Here is a 23,543-nt window from a genome sequence, read left to right on the forward strand (position 1 = left end):
TTGTGTTTTTTAGAACCTAAATCTTCACTTCTCACCCCTTTGCTTCTCAAGAATTATTCTCATTTTTGCTGCTGACTCCACTTGCAAATCAAATAATTGTGACTCAATCACATCTTATTAAAAAAAAAAACCAAAACCCAAAACTCTGAACTGGTTTTCACTCCCAATTTCCCTCTGAACATTTCACAAAATCCCTCTTCTAAATAATTCACAATACAGACAATATTATCAGAAGCCCTGCTGCTCCCACACCTCAATTAAATCTACAATACAGGAAGAGAGAAATTAATGGAAGATTTGGTCCTGTGGTTGTTAGGAAAAAAAAAAATCTCCCCCATTTCCCAGCTGAGAGTACCCTGGGAAATAATTTCTAGCTTTGGGAAATATAGAAATTTCTTTTTAATAAAGTTATAAATTAATTTTTTTTTTTTTTTTGGCAGGGGAGATTTAATCAGCAATGAATTTAGCAATAATATTGGATAGATTTTGCTTTGCTGAGGAGAAAGAGATGAAAAGGGTTGGGAGGAGTCAGGGTGACAAGATTGGGGTGGAATTAATTTAAATTTTCCATCAGGTGCTTTTCCATCCAGGTGGGATTGGAGGCAGGATGGGTTTGGAATTGGAGAGCAGCTGAGGAACAGGAGAAGATCCCAACTTGGACTTGCTGGATTTCCTCTGGATTTTCACACCAGTGTCTGCAGAATCATATTAAAGACATAAATTTATATAAATATAAATTAGAGAGAAGGGAAGAAGCGCTAAGAGGGTTTATTGCAATTTATTCTGATGAAAAGTCAGAATTCACCACAGATTTTCAGTGGTTTTGGAAGGATATCTCCACCTCATCCTCGTGGGTGAGGAACTTTATCCCTAAGCAGTCATTGGGGATTTTTTTAATATTATTTTGGAATTCTGGAAGTGTCTAGCATTGGATGAGGCTTGGAGCAATATGGGATGACAGAAGGTGTCCTTGCCCAGGGCAGGGGTGGGAATGGGGGATTTTGAGGGTCCTTCCCAACCCAAACCATTCCTGGTTCTGTCATTCCATTAGTATCACTCCAACCTTCCAATGGTTCAAAAGATATTCCATGAATTGCTGGTTTCAGCTAACCTTCCAATGGCTGAAAAGATATTCCATGATATTTCAACCTTCCAATGGTTCAAAAGATATTCCATTAATATCATTCCAACCTTCCAATGGCTGAAAATATATTCCCTGAGTATCACTTCAACCTTCCAATGGTTCAAAAGATATTCCATGAATTAGTGGTTTCAGCCAACCTTCCAATGGTTCAAAACATATTCCATGAATATTGGTATGATATTCCATGAATTGCTGGTTTCAGCAAACCTTCCAATAGTTCAAAAGACATTCCATGAATATCACTCCAACCTTCCAATGGTTCTGTAATTCCATGAGTATCACTCTAACCTTCCAATGGTTCAAACAATATTCCATGAATATTGGGATGACATTCCATGAATTATTGGTTTCAGCCAACTTTTAAATGGTTGAAAAGATATTCTATGAATATCACTCCAAACTTCCAAAGGTTCAAAAGATATTCCCTGAGTGTCACTCCAACCTTCCAATGGTTCAAATGATATTCCATGAATATTGGTATGATATTCCATAAATTGTTGGTTTCAGCAAACCTTTCTTTGGTTGAAAAGATATTTCATGAATTGTTGGTTTCAGCCAACTTTTCAATGGTTGAAAAGATATTCCATGAATATCATTCCAACCTTCCAGTGGTTCAAAAGATATTCCATGGATATCACTTCAATCTTTCAGTGTTTGGAAAGATATTCCATGAATATCATTCCAACTTTCCATGGTTCAAAAGACATTCCATGAATATCACTCCAACCTTTCAATGGTTCTGTAATTCCATGAGTATCACTCCAACCTTCCAATGGTTCAAAAGACATTCCATGAATATTGGTATGATATTCCATGAATTATTGGTTTCAGCCAACCTTCCAATAGTTCAAAAGACATTCCATGAATGTCATTCCAGCTTTTCAGTGGTTCAAAATATATTCCATGGATATCACTCCAACCTTCCAATGGTTCAAAAGAAATTCCATGAATTGTTGGTTTCAGCCAACCTTTCAGTGGCTGAGAAGATATTCCATGAATATTGGGATGATATTCCATGAATTATCGGTTTCAGCCAACTTTTCAATGGTTGAAAAGATATTCCATGAATATCATTCCAACCTTCCAGTGGTTCAAAAGATATTCCATGGATATCACTTCAATCTTTCAGTGTATGGAAAGGTATTCCATGAATATCATTCCAACTTTCCATGGTTCAAAAGACATTCCATGAATATTGGTATGATATTCCATGAATTGCTGGTTTCAGCCAACCTTCCAATAGTTCAAAAGACATTCCATGAATATCACTCCAACCTTCCAATGGTTCTGTAATTCCATGAATATCACTCCAACCTTCCAATAGTTCAAAACATATTCCATGAATATTGGGATGATATTCCATGAATTGTTGGTTTCAGCCAACTTTTCAATGGTTTAAAAGGCATTCTAGGAATGTAATTCCAGCCTTCCAATGGTTCAAAAGATATTCCATGAATTGTTGGTTTTAGCCAACCTTCCAATGGCTGAAAAGATATTCCATGAATATCATTCCAACCTTCAATGGTTCAGAAGATATTCCATGAATTGTTGGTATGACATTCCATGAATTGTTGGTTTCAGCCAACTTTTCAATGGTTTAAAAGATATTCCATGAATATCATTCCAATTTTTCAATGGTTCAAAAGATATTCCATGAGTATTACTCCAACCTTCCAATGGTTCAAAAGGTATTTCATGAATTATTGGTTTCAGCCAAACTTCCAACAGTTCAAAAGACATTCCATGAATATCACTCCAACCTTTCAATGGTTCTGTAATTCCATGAGTATCACTCTAACCTTCCAATGGTTCAAAACATATTCCATGAATATTGGGATGATATTCCATGAATTGTTGGTTTCAGTCAACTTTCCAATGGTTGAAAAGATATTCCATGAATATCATTCCAGCCTTCCAATGGTTCGAAAGAAATTCCATGAATTGTTGGTTTCAGCCAACCTTCCAATGGCTGAAAAGATATTCCATGGATATCACTTCAGTCTTTCATTGGTTGGAAAGATACTCCATGAATATAATTCCAACCTTCCAATGGTTCAAAATATATTCCATGGATATTGGTATGATATTCCATAAATTGTTGGTTTCAGCCAACTTTCCAATGGTTTAAAAGGTATTCCATGAATATCATTCCAACTTTCCAATGGTTCAAAAGACATTCCGTGAATATTGGATGATATTCCATGAATTGTTGGTTTCAGCCAACCTTCCAATAGTTCAAAAGACATTCCATGAATATCACTCCAACCTTCCAATGGTTCTGTAATTCCATGAGTATCACTCTAACCTTCCAATGGTTCAAACAATATTCCATGAATATTGGGATGATATTCCATGAATTATTGGTTTCAGCCAACCTTTCTTTGGTTGAAAAGATATTCCATGAATATCATTCCAACCTTCCAATGGTTCAAAAGATATTCCATGAGTGTCACTCCAACCTTCCAATGGTTCAAAAGGTATTTTATTAATATCACTTCAGTCTTTCAGTGGTTGGAAAGATATTCCATGAATATCATTCCAACTTTCCATGGTTCTAAAGATATTCCATGAATATTGGGATTATATTCCATAAATTGTTGGTTTCAGCCAACCTTTCAATGGCTGAAAAGATATTCCATGAATATCATTCCAACCTTCCAAAGGTTCAAAAGATACTCCATGAATGTCACTCCAACTTTCCAATGGTTCAAGTGATATTCCATGAATATTGGTATGATATTCCACGAATTATTGGTTTCAGCCAACCTTTCTTTGGTTGAAAAGATATTCCATGAAAATCATTCCAACTTTCCATGGTTCAAAAGACATTCCATGAATATTGGGATGATATTCCATGAATTGTTGGTTTCAGTCAACTTTCCAATGGTTGAAAAGATATTCCATGAATATCATTCCAACCTTCCAAAGGTTCAAAAGAAATTCCATGAATTGTTGGTTTCAGCCAACCTTCCAATGGCTGAAAAGATATTCCATGGATATCACTTCAGTCTTTCATTGATTGGAAAGATACTCCATGAATATAATTCCAACTTTCCAATGGTTCAAAAATATTCCATGGATATTGGTATGATATTCCATAAATTGTTGGTTTCAGCCAACTTTCCAATGGTTCAAAAGACATTCCGTGAATATTGGATGATATTCCATGAATTGTTGGTTTCAGCCAACCTTTAAAGATTCAAAAGACATTCCATGGATGTCACTCCAACCTTTCCCTGTTTCCCCACCTTTCCCAGCTCCTCGCAGCTCCTGTTGCTCAGCTTTGTCTTCTCCAGGCTGCCAGAGGTGAGGAGGTGGAACGTGGAGCTGCAGCCCTTCGGCCAGAGCTGGGTCACTTGGAACAAAAATGGGTCCTTTCACTGCACGAGCTTCCCTGGAGGGGAGAGAGGGAAATTCCTGATGAAAATGGGGATAAAAAAGCAGATTTTGTGTCTGGCAGAGTTCCTGGTGGTGCAGGTGGGAGTGGGAATCGATCCTGGCATTCCCCATCCCACAAAAACTGCTTTCTCACAATCCTCTCAGAGCTTCTGGAGTTTGCAAAGGTGACAACCGCGTCTCGTGGATTTGGGGGTTTGTGGATTTATGGATTTGTGGGTTTGTGGATTTGTGGATTTATGGGTTTAGGGGTTTATGGGTTTGTGGATCTATAGATTTATGGATTTGTGGATTTATGGGTTTATGGATTTATGGATTTGTGGATTTTTGGATTTCTGGATTTATGGACTTGTGGATTTATAGATTTATGGATTTATGGATTTGTGGATTTGTGGATTTATGGATTTGTGGATTTATGGACTTGTGGATTTCTGGATTTCTGGATTTGTGGATTTATGGATTTATGGATTTATAGATTTATAGATTTATGGACTTGTGGATTTCTGGATTTCTGGATTTATGGATTTGTGGATTTGTGGATTTATGGATTTATGGATTTGTGGACTTATGGGTTTATGGATTTATGGATGTATAGATTTATGTATTTGTGGATTTAGGGATTTATGGATTTATAGATTTCTGGATGTATAGATTTATGGATTTGTGGATTTATAGATTTATGGATTTATGGATTTGTGGATTTATGGATTTATAGATTCCTGGATTTATGGATTTATGGATGTATGGATTTAGGATTTATGGATTTACGGAGCTGGGAGAGAGCTCCAAGGTGATTTACCCTGACCTCACCCATGGTGCAGAAATCCCAAAGCATTCTATCCTGTCAATCCTACAAGGTGTTGGTGTAGAGGGAAAGCTTTTCCAGCACAAATGTCATCGGAAATGTTTAATTTAATTAAAGTTTCTTGTCAAACTACCCCCTAAAACTCCTAAAAAACTTATTAAATCACTCCATAATGTCAAAAATATTTGGGAAAACTGGATCTTAACAGATATCCAAGGAGTTTAGGAAGAAATGAGATCCTAACTCTCCTCCCTGTGTTTTCCCTGGAAATGAGTTTGAAGAATTCAGTGCTTCCCTGGAAACCTCAGCACAGAAAATCCTGAGAGGTGAAGCAGCCAAAAATTTAAAATTTTCCTTTTAGTCAAATTTCCCAACCAGGAGCATGGAAAAGAAATGAAGAATAGGAAAAAATAGAATGGAATAAAAGGAAATATAGAATAGAATAGAATAGAATAGAATAGAATAGAATAGAATAGAATAGAATAGAATGGAATGGAATGGAATGGAATGGAATAGAATGGAATAGGATAGGATAGGATAGGATAGGATAGGATAGGATAGGATAGGATAGAATAGGATTACAACAGAATAGAATAGAATGGAATAGAATAGAATAGAAGAGAATAGAATAGAAGAGAATAGAATAGAAGAGAATAGAATAGAATAGAATTAGAATAGGATAGAATAAAATTAGAATAGAATGGAATAGAATAGAATTAGAATAGAATTGGAATAGAATAGAATAGGATAGGATAGAATAGAATTACCATAGAATAGAATAGAATAGGATAGGATAGGATTACAATAGAATAGAATAGGATAGAATACAATAGAATAAAATTAGAATAGAACAGAATAGAATAGAATAGAATAGAATAGAATAGAATAGAATAGAATAGAATAAGGATAGGATAGGATAGGATAGGATAGGATAGGATAGGATAGGATAGAATGGAATAGAATAGAATAGGAATAGAATAGAATAGAATAGGATAGGCTAGAATAGAATAAAATTAGAATAGGATAGGATAAGATAGGATAGAATTACAATAGAATAGAATAGAGTAGAATAAAATTGGAATAGAATAGGATAGAATAGAATTGGAATAGGATAGAATAGAATAGAATAGAATTACAATAGAATAGGATAGGATAGGATAAAATTAGAATAGAATAGAATAGAATAGAATAGAATAGAATAGAATAGAATAGGATAGGATAGAAATAGAATAGGATATAAATAAAATAGAATAGAATAAAATAAAAAAATTTAATAAAATAAAATAAAATAAATAGAATAGAAATAAAATAAAATAAAATAAAATAAAATACCCCTTTTCCTGGGAAAAGTGAGCAGTGAAATACAGCAGACAAAGCCTTAGACAATTTCTCATTTACTTCAAAGGACTCAACTCTTTGGGGATAATTTGGTGAAACCTGAGACTGAAAACAAATGGAAGCTCAGGAAAAAAAATAAAAATCCACACTTGCATCTGTGGGAGAGCTCAAAAATCCCAGGAAAATAGTGTGGAATCAGGAAAAAATAGATTTTCATGGATTTCTTCCAAGGAGGAGACCAGAGCTGTGCTCTTAGCAGGGAAATTAGAAATTCTCCTGCTGAAAAGTTCAGGGCAGAGGGAAAACATGGAATTTTTCACTCTGGAGTAAATTTGATTTTTAACTGGGCAAATGGAATGAGATCTATTTTAATTATGGAAATCAAAGCACAATGGGAGGAATTAATTCTGAGTGTTAATGACCTGAAGGATGAGGATGATGCTGTTCTCAGCACAGCTGAAGGATAATAAATAATATTATAATAATATTAAATAAATATGATTATAATAATATTAAATAAGTATTATTATAATATAAATAATAATAATAAATAATAATTTAATAAATAATAAATAATTGAATTATATATAATATAATTTCTATTATAAATATATTTATATATAAATATATATTATTATATAAAAATATATAAAAATATATTTATAATATATATTTATATTTATATAAATAAATATATATAATAAATATATATTTATATACATATATAAATATATTTAAAATTATATATATTTATATATATTTATATAAATATATAATATTATTTATTATATAAATAAATTTATATATATAATATAACGTAATATATAAATAATTAAATTAAAATAAATAATAATAATATTAATTTAATAAATAATCAATTCATTTATGAAATAAAAAACCTCCCAGGTTGGACAAATAACACCCAAAAATTTGGGGTTGGATTTGGTCATCTTGGAGATCTTTTCCATCAGAAATGATTCCAGGATTGGATGAATCCCTGAGGTTGGAAAACTGAATTTCCCATCCACATTCTCACCCCTTTTTGCCTTTTTTTAGTTTACTTTTTCTTCCATCCCAAGCCGTTGGAAGCAGAAAATTGGGGAGAAAGAAGAAGAAAATATTAATCCACTTCCAGACTTTTTTGGGAAAAAAAAAAAATAAATCACCACAGGCTGCAGCAGAATCTCTCTGGCAACCCAAAGCTCATGGAATTGAAAAATTAAGATTTTCTGGCATCCCAAAGCTCATGGAATTTAAAGAATTAAAGATTTTCTGGCATCTCAGAGCTCATGGAATTTAAAAATTAAGATTCTCTGGAACCCCAAAGCTCGTGGAATTTAAAAATTAAAGATTCTCTGGAACTCAGAGCTCAGGGAATTTAAAGAATTAAAGATTTTCTGGAACCCCAAAGCTCATGGAATTAAAAAATTAAGATTCTCTGGAACCCCAAAGGTCATGGAATTTATAAATTCAGATTCTCTGGCAACCTAAAGCTCATGGAATTTAAAAATTAAGATTCCCTGTAACCCCAGAGCTCATGGAATTTAAAAATTAAAAATTCATGGAATTTAAAAATTAAGATTCTCTGACACCCCAAAGCTCATGGAATTTAAAGAATTAACAATTCATGGAATTTAAAAATTAAGATTTTCTGGCATCTCAGAGCTCAGGGAATTTAAAAATTAAAGATTCTCTGGAACCTCAGAGCTCATGGGATTTAAAGAATTAAAAATTCATGGAATTTCAAGAAAGATTCTCTGAAACCTCAGAGCTCGTGGAATTTAAAATTTCAGATTCTCTGGAACCTCAGAGCTCATGGGATTTAAAGATTTAAAGATTTTCTGGAACCCCAAAGCTCATGGAATTTAAAAATTCAGATTCTCTGGCAACCCAGAGCTCATGGAATTTAAAGAATTAAAGATTCTCTGGAACCTCAGAGCTCATGGGATTTAAAGAATTAATAATTAAATGCAATAATTCAAATAAGTCAATGATTTTAAAGCATTTATTAAGTGTTTTAATGATTTTATGAACATAAAATAATGTAAATTATATGATTAGGTTGTAATGTAAAAGAATATAAAAAGTGATCTTATGTTAATATTGAAGAAATGGATAATTTAAATCAATTTAAAATTTAGAACGATTTGAATTTAAATATTCAAATAATTCAAATAATACAAATAATTTCATATTTTATTATAGTATATTTGTATATTTATATATTTATATATTTATATATATTCATATATTTATATATTTATATATTTGTATATTTATATATTTATATATTTATATATTTATATATTTATATATTTATATATTTGTATATTTATATATTTATATATTTATATATTTATATATTTGTATATTTATATATTTATATATTTATATATTTATATATTTGTATATTTATATATTTATATATTTATATATTTATATATTTTATTCTATATAAGGAAATACTATAGATGATATTATTAAATTATAACCTAAAATAATATAAATTATAAATTTATAATGGCCTTAAATAATTAAAAAATTCAATAATTTAAATGATTTAAACCAAATTAAATAACTTTTAAATTGACTAAATAAGAATTTCAAATTTGATAAATTGAAGAAATCTTAAAAATTTGTTTAAAAACCACATTTTTCACTCAAATCCTGGTTTTCTACACCCAGAATAAGTTTCTTTCATCACCTTTTTCTTTCATATAAATCCCCTGGAAAGAAATCTCTTTAAAATTGGTTTTTCATGATAGCAAAATGAAATTATCCATGGCCACGAGAAACCTTGATTTTATAACATCCATGTAAATATATTTTAGTTATAAATAAAAGAAATAGAAATCAATATTTATAAATCTAAATCAATAAATAGAATTTTTCTACTTTTTCTATTTTTATAAATATTTTTATAAATATTTTATAAATATTTTTATAAATATTTTATAAATATTTTTATAAATATTTTTATAAATAGAAATCAATATTTATAAATATTATGTATAAATAATTTTCTATAAGTGATAAAATCAATATTTTATCATTTCTATAAATATAAATATAAATAAAAATATAAATATAAATATAATAATATAAAAATATAATAATATAAAAATAAATATATAAAAATATAATAATATAAAAGATAATAATATAAAAATATAAATATATAAAAATATAATAATATATAAATATAAAATATAAAAATATAAACATTAAATGTTTAAATTTAAATTGAAATATTTTCTAATAAATATTTTAATAGTTAAAAATATTTCTAAATATCACTAATATGAATCAATAATATTTGATTTTAGGGTTGCAGAGCTGCAGTCAGGCTGTGGCTGTTTAATTGATTTATTTTTCACACAATAAATTGAATTTTCTCACCTCCTCTCTGGGCTGCTCAGGGACACGTTGAGCTCCTGAGGGACATTTGGGACATCAGGTGGCTTTGGGTTGAGGAAAACCTGATGGGAAATCTCGGTGGGAGGAGCCAAACCCCTGCAGAGAGGGAAAAATCAAATACAATAAAATTTTAAAATAAAATAAAATAAATAAAATAGAATTAAAAAAATATATATAAATGAAAAATAAAAACATAAAATGAAATATAAAATAGAATAAAATAAAAGATAAAATAATAAAAATGAAATAAAATAAAATAAAATATAAAATAATAAAAATAAAATAACATAGCATAAAATAACATAAAATATAATAAAATAAATAAAATAAAATAACAAATAAAATTAAAAATAAAATAAAATATAAAATAAAAAAATAAAATATAAAATGAAATATAAACCAAAATAAAATAAAATACAATAAAATACAATATAAAATAATTTAAAAAATAAAATAATAAAATAAAAAATACGATAAAATAAAATATAAAATAATAAAAAAATAAAATAACATAAAATAAGAAAAATTAAAATAAAATGAAATAAAATGACATCAGGTGGCTTTGGGTTGAGGAAGAACTGATGGGAAATCTCGGTGGGAGGAGCCAAACCCCTGGAAAGAGGTAAAATAAAATAAAATTAAATTTAAAAAGAAAATAAAATTAAATAGAATCAAATAAAATAAAAAATAAAATCCAAAAACAACCCCAAAAAACAAATAAACAACAAAAAAACCCATAAAATGAAATATAAAATAAAATAAAATGTAAAATAATAAAAAAATTAAATAAAATAAAATAACATAGCATAAAATAACATAAAATAAAATAAAATAAAAATAATAAAATAAAATAAAAATAAAATAAATAATAAAATAAAAAATAAAATGAAATAAAATATAAAAAACGCATAAAATGAAATATAAAATAAAATAAAATAGAATAAAATAGAATATAAAATAGTAATAAAATAATAATAAAAATAAAACATAAAATAATAACAAAATAAAATAACATAACAGAAAATAAAATAACAGAAAATAATAAAATAAAAATAAAGTCTAATGAAATAAAATGACATCAGGTGGCTTTGGGTTGAGGAAAATCTGATGGGAAATCTCGGTGGGAGGAGCCAAACCCCTGCAGAGAGGGAAAATAAAATAAAATTAAATTTAAAAAGAAAATAAAATTAAATTAAATTTAAAAAACCCAACATACATATATATATATATAAAAATATATATATATATATAAAAATAAAAAAAGAAAATAAAAGGAAACAGAAAATGAAATATAAAATAAAACAGAATAGAATAGAATAAAATATAAAATAATAAAATAAAATAACATAAAATAAAATAAAATAAAATATAAAATAAAAAAATTAATAAAAATATAAAAAATAAAATATAAAATAAAATAAAACAAAAATGAAATATAAAACAAAATAAAATAAAATAAAATACAATAAAATACAATAAAATACAATAAAATACAATAAAATACAATATAAAATAATTTAAAAATAAAATAATAAAATAAAAATACAATAAAATAATATATAAAACAATAAAAAATAAAATAACATAAAATAAAATAACATAAAAAAATAAAAATAAAAAAAAAATGAAATAAAATGCCATCAGGTGGCTTTAGGTTGTGGAAAACCTGATGGGAAATCTCGGTGGGAGGAGCCAAACCCCTGCAGAGAGACAGAAATCAAATACAATCAAATTTTAAAATAAAATAAAATAAATAAAATAAAATTTAAAAAAAAATATATAAAATAGAAAAAAACCCACGAAATGAAATATAAAATAGAATAAAATAAAATATAAAATAATAAAAAAATAAAATAAAATAATTTTAAAAAATAAAATCATAAAATAACATAGCATAAAATAAATAAAATAAAATAAAATAAAAAATAAAATTAAAAATAATTTAAAAAATAAAATCAAAAAATAAAACATAAAATGAAATATAAAACAAAATAACATAAAAATAAAATAGAATAAAATAAAATATAAAATTAAAAAGAATAAAAGAATAAAATAATAAATAAAATAAAATAATAAAATAAAATAAAAATAAAAATAAAATAAAATAATAAACATAAATTTAACAAAAATTTCTAGGGATTTATTTGTAGGACTACATTTTAAATTTTAAACTTGTAGGGCTACATTTTAAATATTTCAATTTAAAGTTTTAAATTTATTATTTCATTTACAAAGTTTGAATTTTAAATTGGTAGGACCGAATTTTAAATTTGTAGGACTGAATTTTTAATTTGTAGGACTACATTTTAAATTTGTAGGGCTGAATTTTGCATATTTCAATTTAAAATTTTTAATTTAATATTTCATATACAAATTTTAAATTTCAAATCTGTAGGACTGAATCTTAAATTTGTAGGACCAAATTTTCAATTTGTAGGACTAAATTTTAAATATTTAAATTTTAAATTTAATATTTAATTTACAAATTTTAAATTTTAAATCTGCAGGACTAAATTTTAAATTTGTAGGGCTGAATTTTAAATATTTCAATTTAAAAATTTAAATTTATTCTTTAATTTACAAATTTTAAATTTTAAATTCGTAGGACCACATTTTCAATTTGTAGGACTAAATTTTAAATTTTAAATTTAATATTTAATTTACAAATTTTAAATTTTAAATCTGCAGGGCAAAATTTGAAATTTGTAGGGCTACATTTTAAATTTGTAGGGCTACATTTTAAATATTTAAATTTAAAATTTTTAATTTATTATTTCATTTACAAATTTTAAATTTGAAATCTGTAGGACCAAATTTTAAATTTGTAGGACAAAATTTTTAAATTTAAAATTGAAAAGGGGCAGAAAGGAAAATTCTCCATAAAAATCACACAAAAAAAACCCCTAAAAAGGCATTTTGGATTTCATTGCAAAGGGAATTTTAGGTGGAAAAACCCCAAAATTCCCAAATTACATGTGGAATTGGTGGGAATGTTCTCCAGGAATGTTCCAGAACAGAGCCTGACGTGGGTCTTGTCTCTGGAGAGGATTTGTCACCTGGGAAAGAAAAAATATCCAAATTGGAAATAGGAAATGATGGGAAATGTAATCATGAAATGGGAAAATGTAATCATGAAATGGGAAATAATGGGAAATGTAAATTATAAAATGGGAAATCATGGGAAATTTAATTATAAAATGGGAAAATGTAATAATAAAATGTGATATCATGGGAAATGTAAAGTATAAAATGGGAAATCATGGGAAATGTAATAATGAAATATGAAATCATGGGAAAATGTAAATAATAAAATGGGAAATGATGGGAAATGTAAATAATGAAATATGAAATGATGGGAAATGTAATCATGAAATGGGAAATCATAGGAAATGTAATAATAAAATGGGAAAATGTAATAATAAAATGTGATATCATGGGAAATGTAAAGTATAAAATGGGAAATAATGGGAAATGTAATAATAAAATGGGAAATCATGGGAAATGTAATCATGAAATGGGAAAATGTAATAATAAAATGGGAAATGATGGGAAATGTAAATCATAGAATGGGAAAATAATAAAGAAATGGGAAATGATGGGAAATGTAATAATGAAATATGAAATAAGGGGAAAATGTAAATCATCAAATGGGAAATGATGGGAAATGTAATCATGAAATGGGAAATCATGCGAAATATTATAAAATGGGAAATCATGGGAAATGTAAATCATGAAATATGAAATAATGGGAAAATGTAATCATAAAATGGGAAAATGTAATCATAAAATGGGGAAATGTAATCATAAAATGGGAAATGTAATCACAAAATATGAAATCATGGGAAATGTAATCATGAAATGGGAAATCATGGGAAATGTAATCATAAAATGGGAAAATCTAATCATAAAATATGAAATCATGGGAAATGTAATCAAGAAAAGGGAAATCATGGGAAAATGTAATAATAAAATGGGAAATTATGGGAAATGTACATCATAAAATGGGAAATCATGGGAAATGTAAATAATAAAATATGAAATCATGGGAAATGTAATCATGAAATGGGAAATGATGGGAAATGTAATCATGAAATGGGGAAGTGTAATTATAAAATGGGAAATCATGGGAAATGTAAATGATGAAATGGGAAAATGTAATAATAAAATATGAAATCATGGGAAATGTAATCATAAAATGGGAAAATGTAATAATAAAATGTGATATCATGGGAAAATGTAATAATAAAATGTGATATCATGGGGAAATGTAAATCATAAAATGGGAGAATGAATTAATAAAATATGAAATCATGGGAAATGTAAATGATGAAATGGGAAAATGTAATCATAAAATATGAAATCATGGGAAAATGTAATAATAAAATGGGAAATCATGGGAAAATGTAAATCACAAGCAACCCTCTGAACTTCCCCCAGCTATTCCCAAGGATTTGGACAATTCCCTGTGATTTGGCAGAGCTGAGAGGTGAAATCCAAAATTGTTCTCTGAGTTTAGCAGCTGTGGAAGGATGAGACAAGGAGGAATGGATGTGAGTGGTATAGGGCAGGGATGGATGGGATCTTGGGAATTGGGAATTCCTGGCTGGGCTGGAATTCCCAGAGAATTCCTGGATTCCCCTGGATCCCTGGGATGGCCAAGGCCAGGCTGGACATTGGGACAGTGAAAAGTGTCCCTGGATGGCAGGAGGATGGAAAAAGATGATTTTAAGCTCCTTTCCAACCCAAACCATTCTGGGATTTTGTGAAAAAAGCCAATTTGGAGGTTTCAAGACATGCAGAAGGATTGGAGAGATGATAAATTGGGTTTGGCTCCTTATGGAGAGAATTGCAAAGTGTGATTTCAATTCCAATGCAGTGAATTCATTCAGCTGGTGTGAGTCAGGGTGGGACAGACAGGGGACAGAGGGACTTGGGGACAAGGCATGGAGGGACAGGACACAGGGAATGGCTTCCCACTGCCAGAGGGCAGGGATGGATGGGATCTTGGGAATTAGGAATTCCTGGCTGGGATGGAATTCCCAGAGAAGCTGTGGCTGCCCCTGGATCCCTGGGATGTCTCAGGTCAGGCTGGAGCAAACTGGGACAGTGAAGGTGACACTGGATGGCTTTGGTGACACTGGATGGCTTTGGTGACACTGGATTTAAGGTTCTTCCCAACCCAAACCATTCCATGGAAACTCAGAATCATCCCTGAAATACAAGCTGGGCAACTAACAGAAGTCAACTTTCTCTGGAGAAAGAAAAGTTTGACTCCAATTCCTCATTTCCACCCCAAATCCCAGGAAATTCTCCTCACCATGGATTCTGGTCAGAAACATCCCTGAAATCAAAGTTGGACAACCAACAACACTCAACTTTCTCTGGAGAAAGAAAAATTTGACTCCAACTCCTGATTTCCACCCCAACTCCCAGGAAATCCTCACCATGGAAACTCAGAAACATCCCTGAAATGGAATTTGGACAACCAACAGAAGTCAACTTTCTCTGAAGAAAGCAAAATTTGACTCCAACTCCTGATTTCCACCCCAAATCCCAGGAAATTCTCACCATGGAAACTCAGAAACATCCCTGAAATGCAAGTTGGACAACCAACAGAGGTCAACTTTCTCTGGGGAAAGACAAGTTTGACTCCAACTCCTGATTTCTACCCCAACTCCCAGGAAATGCTCACCAAGGACTCTGGAGGAGCTCCCAGCATGTCCAGGGAATCCCTGGGGTGGGATTTTCCAGGAAAACCCGCGAAGGCACAGCCGGATGGAGAGCGAGGTTTGCTCAGAGTTCTGCTGCCAGGGAATAACTTGTTCTTTGGGATGAGGTGAGTTCTGGAACCTGCAGGGGTGGGGAAGACAAATGTATTGATAAAATGTATTGATAAAATGTATTGATAAAATGTATTGATAAAATGTATTGACGACAAAATGTATTGATAAAATGTATTGACAAAATATATATTGATAAAATGTATTGACAAAATATATATTGATAAAATGCATTGACAAAATATATATTGACAAAATGTATTGATGAAATATATTGATGAAATATATATTGACAAAATCTATTGATAAAATGCATTGACAAAATGTATTGGCAAAATGTATTGGCAAAATATATATTGATAAAATGCATTGACAAAATATATTGACAAAAAAATTGACAAAATGTATTGATAAAACATATTGGCAAAATATATTGATAAAATATATTGACAAAATATATATTGATAAAATGTATTGACAAAATATATATTGATAAAATGTATTGACAAAATGTATATTGATAAAATATATATTGATAGAATATATTGATAAAATGTATTGACAAAATATATTGACAAAAAAACATTGACAAAATGTATTGATAAAATGTATTGACAAAATATATATTGATAAAATGCATTGATAAAATGTATTGACAGAATATATTGACAAAATGTATTGATAAAATGTATTGAGAAAATATATTGACAAAATGTATTGATAAAATGTATTGACAAAATGTATATTGATAAAATATATTGATAGAATATATTGAAAAAATATATTGACAAATAAACATTGACAAAATATATTGATAAAATATATTGACAAAATATATATTGATAAAATGTATTGACAAAATGTATTGATAAAATGTATTGATAAAATGTATTAGCAAAATGTATTGACAAAATATATTGATAAAATGTATTAGCAAAATGTATTGACAAAATAGATATTGACAAAATGTATTGACAAAATATATTGACAAAACGTATTGACAAAATGTATTGACAAAATGCATATTGATAAAATGTATTGATAAAATATATTGACAAAATGTATTGATAAAATATATATTGACAAAATGTATTGACAAAATGTATATTGATAAAATATATATTGACAAAATATATATTGATAAAATATATTGATAAAATATAGTGACAAAATATACTGATAAAATACATTGATAAAATGTATTGATAAAATATCGGCAAAAAGATTCTGGACACAAGCAGGAAGGAAAAATCATTTTCCAGCTCTGGAAGTGTCCAAGGTCAGGATGGACAGGGCTTGGAGATAGTGGATTTGAGATTATTTCAAATTTTTTCAAATTATTTATTTCAAACTATTTCTTTCAAATTATTTCAGATTATTATTTCAAATTATTTCAAACTATTTCTTTCAAATTATTTCAGATTATTATTTCAAATTATTTCAAACTATTTGTTTGAAATTATTTCAGATTATTTCAGATTATTTCAAACTATTTCAAATTATTTCAGATTATTTCAGATTATTTCAAACTATTTCAAGCTATTTACTTTTTTCCCAACCAACAGGAATTTTCTGCATTGCAGAGCAGCTCGTGAAGGTTTCACCATTTAGAGATTCCAACTCTTCTCCCAATAAACAGGAATTTCCTGCACTGCAGAGCAGCTCCTGGAGGATTTTTCACCATTTACAGATTTACTCTTTTCCCAATAAATAGGAATATCAGGAATTGCAGAGCAGCTCCTGGAGGTTTCACCATTTCCAGATTCCAACCCTTTTCCCAATAAACAGGAATTTCCTGGAGGTTTCAGGTCTCCCAGGTTTTCACCATTTCCAGATTTACTCTTTTCCCAATAAATAGGAATATCCTGGAGGTTTCAGGTCTCCCAGGTTTTCAGCATTTCCAGACTTACTCTTTTCCCAATATTTACTCTTTTCCCAACAAACAGGAATTTCCTGCATTGCAGAGCAGCCCCTGGAGGATTTTTCACCATTTCCAGATTTACTCTTTTCCCAATAAACAGGAATATCCTGGAGGTTTTAGATCTCCCAAGATTTCACCATTTCCAGATTTACTCTTTTCCCAATAAACAGGAATTTTCTGCTTTGCAGAGCAGCTCCTGGAGGATTTTTCACCATTTCCAGATTTACTCTTTTCCCAACAAACAGGAATTTCCTGCACTGCAGAGCAGCTCCTGGAGGTTTTCAGCATTTCCAGATTTACTCTTTTCCCAATAAACAGGAATTTCCTGCTTGCAGAGCAGCTCATGGAGGATTTTTCAGCATTTCCAGATTAACTCTTTTCCCAATAAACAGGAATTTCCTGCATTGCAGAGCAGCTCACAGAGGTTTTTTCAGCATTTATAGATTTACTCTTTTCCCAATAAACAGGAATATCCTGGAGGTTTCAGGTCTCCCAGGTTTTCACCATTTCCAGATTTACTATTTTCCCAATAAACAGGAATTTCCTGCATTGCAGAGCAGCTCCTGGAGGTTTTTTCACCATTTACAGATTTATTCTTTTCCCAATATTTACTTTTTTCCCAATAAATAGGAATTTCCTGCACTGCAGAGCAGCTCATGGAGGATTTTTCAGCATTTCCAGATTTACTCTTTTCCCAATAAACAGGAATTTCCTGCATTGCAGAGCAGCTCCTGAAGGATTTTTCACCATTTCCAGATTTACTCTTTTCCCAATAAACAGGAATATCCTGGAGGTTTCAGGTCTCCCAGGTTTTCAGCATTTCCAGATTTACTCTTTTCCCAATAAACAGGAATTTTCTGCTTTACAGAGCAGCTCCTGGAGGTTTTTTCACCATTTCCAGATTTACTCTTTTCCCAACAAACAGGAATTTCCTGCTTGCAGAGCAGCTCCTGGAGGATTTTTCACCATTTCCAGATTTACCCTTTTCCCAATAAATAGGAATTTCCCCCAGGCACTCTACCTGTCCCACTCTTGGTGTCCTGCAGGTTGTCACAAGCTCCAGGTGGCTCCAAACCCAGCAGGAGTTTAATGAGGACAATCAGCTCACTGAATGCTTCCTCCAGGTCATCTGGGATGGAGAAATTCATTGGAAATAATTGGAAATAATAGGAATTAATTGGAATTAATTGGAATTAATTGGAATTGGTGGAGAGACAAGAGATGGGATGAAAACCAACCTTTGCAAAGACACAAGTCACAGCAGTTTGAGACAGAAATAATTTAATATATTGTGTTTTAACCATAGAAACAATTGAATGTATTGTGTTTGATCCATGGAAATAATTTAATGTATTGTGTTTGATCCATATAAATAATTTAATATATTGTGTTTTATCCATAGAAATAATTTAATGTATTGTTTTATCCATAGAAATAATTTAATGTGTTATGTTTTATCCATAGAAATAATTGAATTCTGTTTCATCCATAGAAATAATTGAATTCTGTTTTCTCCATAGAAATAATTGAATTCTGTTTTCTCCATAGAAATAATTGAATTCTGTTTCATCCACCTCATCTCTTGGGGAGAAAAACCTTCACCTCCATCAACAGCACATGGAGAGGAATTTGCCCTGAAATTCAGAACCACCAGGGTGATGCTAAAGGGAATATTTTAATGGAAATATCTTCCTTCAAGGAGTTCATCACTCTGGATTTCCATACATTGAGAAGGTTGGAAAAAAAGGTGAAATTCAGCTCAGCTTCTGAGCAAAACTGGATGTTTTCCTGTTGGATTATTTCTTCAAAACCATATTTAAATTCCAGGCTCAGATTTACCAAATTTGCAATATTTGTGAATATTTGTAAATATTTGTAAATATTTGTAAATATTTGTAAATATTTGTAAATATTTAAAAATATTTGCAAACTTGTGCCATATTTTTGTGCAATATTTGTGCAAAATTTTTGCAATATTTCCAAATATTGCAAATATTGCAAATTCACAAATATTGCAAATGGGTATTTTCCTATTGGATTATTTCTTCAGAGTCATGTTTAAATTCCAGGCTCAGATTTACCAAATTTGCAATATTTGTAAATATTTGTGAATATTTGTAAATATTTGTAAATATTATTTACAAATATTTGCAAATTTGTGCCATATTTTTGTGCAATATTTGTGCAAATTTTTGCAATATTTACAAATATTGCAAATATTGCAAATGGATATTTTTCTATTGGTTTATTTCTTCAGAGTCATATTTAAATTCCAGGCTCAGATTTACCAATTTGCAATATTTGTAAATATGTGTGAATATTTGTAAATATTTGTAAATATTTGTAAATATTTTTAAATAATTGCAAATATTTGTAAATATTTGTAAATAAATATTCCATTTAGTGTGACAAAGCCCCAAAATCAGCTCTACAAAATTCCATGAGAACAAACCAGAGAAAGATTCTCCTCCAGCACCTGCTGTCCTCAATTCCTAATTATCCCAACCTATTATCCCTAATTACCAATTCCTAATTATCCCAATTATCAATTCCTAATCATCCCCAATTATCAATTCCTAATCATCCCAACCTATTATCCCTAATTACCAATTCCTAATTATCCAAATCATCAATTCCTAATCATCCCCAATTATCAATTCCTAATTATCAATTCCTAATTATCCCAAGATATTATCCCGAATTATCAATCCCTAATCATACCCAATTATCAATTCCTAATCATCCCAAGATATTATCCCTAATTATCAATCCCTAATTATACCCAATTATCAATTCCTAATCATCCCAAGCTATTATCCCCAATTATCAATTCCTAATCATCCCAAACTCTTATTCCCAATTATCAATTCCTAATTATCCCAAATTATAAATTCCTAATCATCCCAATTATCAATCCCTAATCATCCCAAGATATTATCCCCAATTATCAATTCCTTATCATTCCAACCTATTATCCCCAATTATCAATTCCTAATTATCCCCAATTATCAATTCCTAATCATCCCAAGCTCTTATCCCCACTTATCAATTCCTAATTTTCAATTCCTAATCATCCATACCTTTTATCCCCAATTATCAATCCCTAATCATCCCCAATTATCAATTCCTAATCACCTCCAATTACCAATCCCTAATCACCCCCAGTTATCAATTCCTAATCATCCCAAGTTCTTATCCCCAATTATCAATTCCTAATCATTCCCAATTAATTATCATCCCTAATTATCACCCCAATTAACTCACCGGTGTTGATAACTCCATGGAAATATCCCGGACAATCCCGATTTATTTCCAGATAACTCTCCACCCTGCTGAGCGCCTCCTTGATCTCTGCCCTGCTGAACCTAATCCTCCCCAATTATCAATCCCTAATTACCCCAAGCTCTTATCCCCAATTCCTAATCATCCCAACCTATCATCCCCAATTACCAATTCCTAATCATCCCAAGATCTTATCCTTAATTACCAATTCCTAATCATCCCAACCTATTATCCCCAATTATCAATTCCTAATTATCCCAAATTATCAATCCCTAATTATACCCAATTATCAATTCCTAATCATTCCAACCTATTATCCCCAATTATCAATTCCCAATCATCCCCAATTATCAATTCCTAATTATCCCAAACTCTAATCCCCAATTATCAATTCCTAATTATCCCCAATTATCAATTCCTAATCCTCCCAAGCTATTATTCCTAATTATCAATCCCTAATCACCCCAATTATCAATTCCTAATTATCCCAAACTCTTATCCCCAATTCCTAATCATCCCAACCTATCATCCCCAATTATCAATTCCTAATCATCCCCAATTATCAATTCCTAATTAAATCACTCCCAAGTATCAATCCCTAATCCTCCCCAATTATCACTCCCTAATCCTCCCCAATTATCAATTCCTAATCCTCCCCAATTATCAATTCCTAATCATCCCAAGATATCATCCTCAATTTTCAATTCCTAATCCTCCCCAATTATAAATTCCTAATCACCTCCAATTACCAATCCCTAATCATCCCCAGTTATCAATTCCTAATCATCCCAAGTTCTTATCCCCAATTATCAATTCCTAATCATCCCCAATTAATTATCACTCCCTAATTATCACCCCAATTAACTCACCGGTGTTGATAACTCCATGGAAATACCCCGGACACTCCCGATTGATTTCCAGGTAACTCTCCACCCTGCTGAGCGCCTCGCTGATCTCTGCCCTGCTGAACCTAATCACCCCAATTACCAATCCCTAATCCTCCCCAGTTATCAATTCCTAATCACCCCCAATTACCAATCCCTAATCATCCCCAATTAATTATCACTCCCTAATTATCATCCCAATTAACTCACCGGTGTTGATAACAGCATGGAAATACCCCGGACAATCCCGATTTATTTCCAGGTAACTCTCCACCCTGCTGAGCGCCTCGCTGATCTCTGCCCTGCTGAACACTCCTGACCTCCGCAGGGATTCCTCGTAATTCCATCTGTCCTTCGGCACCAGCAGGATGTACTTGGGCTGGAAATAGGTGTTCTTCAGGCTCAGCACGCCCTGGGAAATCAGCAGAAAATGGGGGGTTTTATCCCAAAAATGAGGGTTTGTTGAAGTTGAAAATGAAGCAGAAAATCCGATTTTTTATCCCAAAAATGAGGGTTTGTTGAAGTTGAAAATGAAGCAGAAAATCTGATTTTTTTTATCCCAAAAATGAGTGTTTGTTGAAGTTGAAAATGAAGCAGAAAATCCGATTTTTTCGTCTCAAAACCTAGAAATTCCCAGAAAAAACCTAGAAATTCTCAGGATAATCCAGAAATTCCCAGAAGAACCCCGAAATTCCTAGAATAACCCAGAATTTCCCAGAAGAACCCCAAAATTCCTAGAATAACCCAGAAATTCCCAGAAAAGCCTAGAAATTCTCAGGATAACCCAGAAATTCCCAGAAGAATCCAGAAATACCAAGATTAACATAGAAATTCCCAGAAGAATCCAGAAATACCAAGATTAACATAGAAATTCCCAGAAAAATCCAGAAATTCCTAGAAGAATCCAGAAATTCCCAGAATAATCCAGAAATGCCCAGAAATTCTCAGAAATTCCCAGGATAATCCAGAAATTCCCAGAAGATTTCAGAAATTCCCAGAAAAACCCAGAAATTCCCAAAATAATCCAGAAATTCCCAGAATAACTCAGAAATTCCCAGAATGAATAACCTAGAAATTCCCAGGATAACCCAGAAATTCCTAGAATAACCTAGAAATTCCCAGAAAAATCGAGAAATTCCCAGAAAAACTCAGAAATTCCTGGAATAACCCAGAAATTCCCAGAACTCAGAAATTCCCAAAATAATTCAGAAATTCCCAGAAAAACCTAGAAATTGCCAGAAAACTCCAGAACTTCCCAGGAAAACCCCGAAATTCCCAGGAAACCCCAGAAATCCAATTAATTATTTATTCATTCATCATTAATTTCATCTGATAATTTGATTTCATTTTGCTTTTCTTTCAAGGAATTATTTGATGTCTTCAAACCTTGGGAAGACAGAGAAAAAAACTCATTTTGGGGTTTTTTTTTGGTTTTTTAGGGGGTTTTTTTGGTGTTTGTTCGGTTTTCAGTTGGTTGGTTGGTTTTTTGGGATTTTTAATTGGTTTTTTGGGTTTTTTAATTGTTTTTCTTGGTTTTTATTGGATTTTAGGGTTTTAATATTGTTTTTTGGTGTTT

General features: G+C 30.4%; 1 protein-coding gene across 1 annotated transcript; it reads right to left on the minus strand.

Moving 5' to 3' along the window:
* Nucleotides 1-123: 123 nt before the first annotated feature.
* Nucleotides 124-22,379, minus strand: LOC146420090 (leucine-rich repeat and guanylate kinase domain-containing protein-like; the record flags this gene model as incomplete). Its single annotated transcript, XM_085048656.1, has 8 exons — nt 124-695; nt 4,393-4,538; nt 7,720-7,749; nt 10,083-10,196; nt 13,074-13,156; nt 15,793-15,950; nt 18,823-18,930; nt 22,178-22,379. Coding segments are annotated over 8 exons (966 nt in total), but the record flags the coding sequence as incomplete, so codon positions are not given.
* Nucleotides 22,380-23,543: the final 1,164 nt, after the last annotated feature.

This window comes from Lichenostomus cassidix, unplaced genomic scaffold, assembly GCF_008360975.1.
Source record: "Lichenostomus cassidix isolate B80296 unplaced genomic scaffold, HeHo_3.0 HiC_scaffold_501, whole genome shotgun sequence".
Classification (NCBI taxonomy): domain Eukaryota; kingdom Metazoa; phylum Chordata; class Aves; order Passeriformes; family Meliphagidae; genus Lichenostomus; species Lichenostomus cassidix.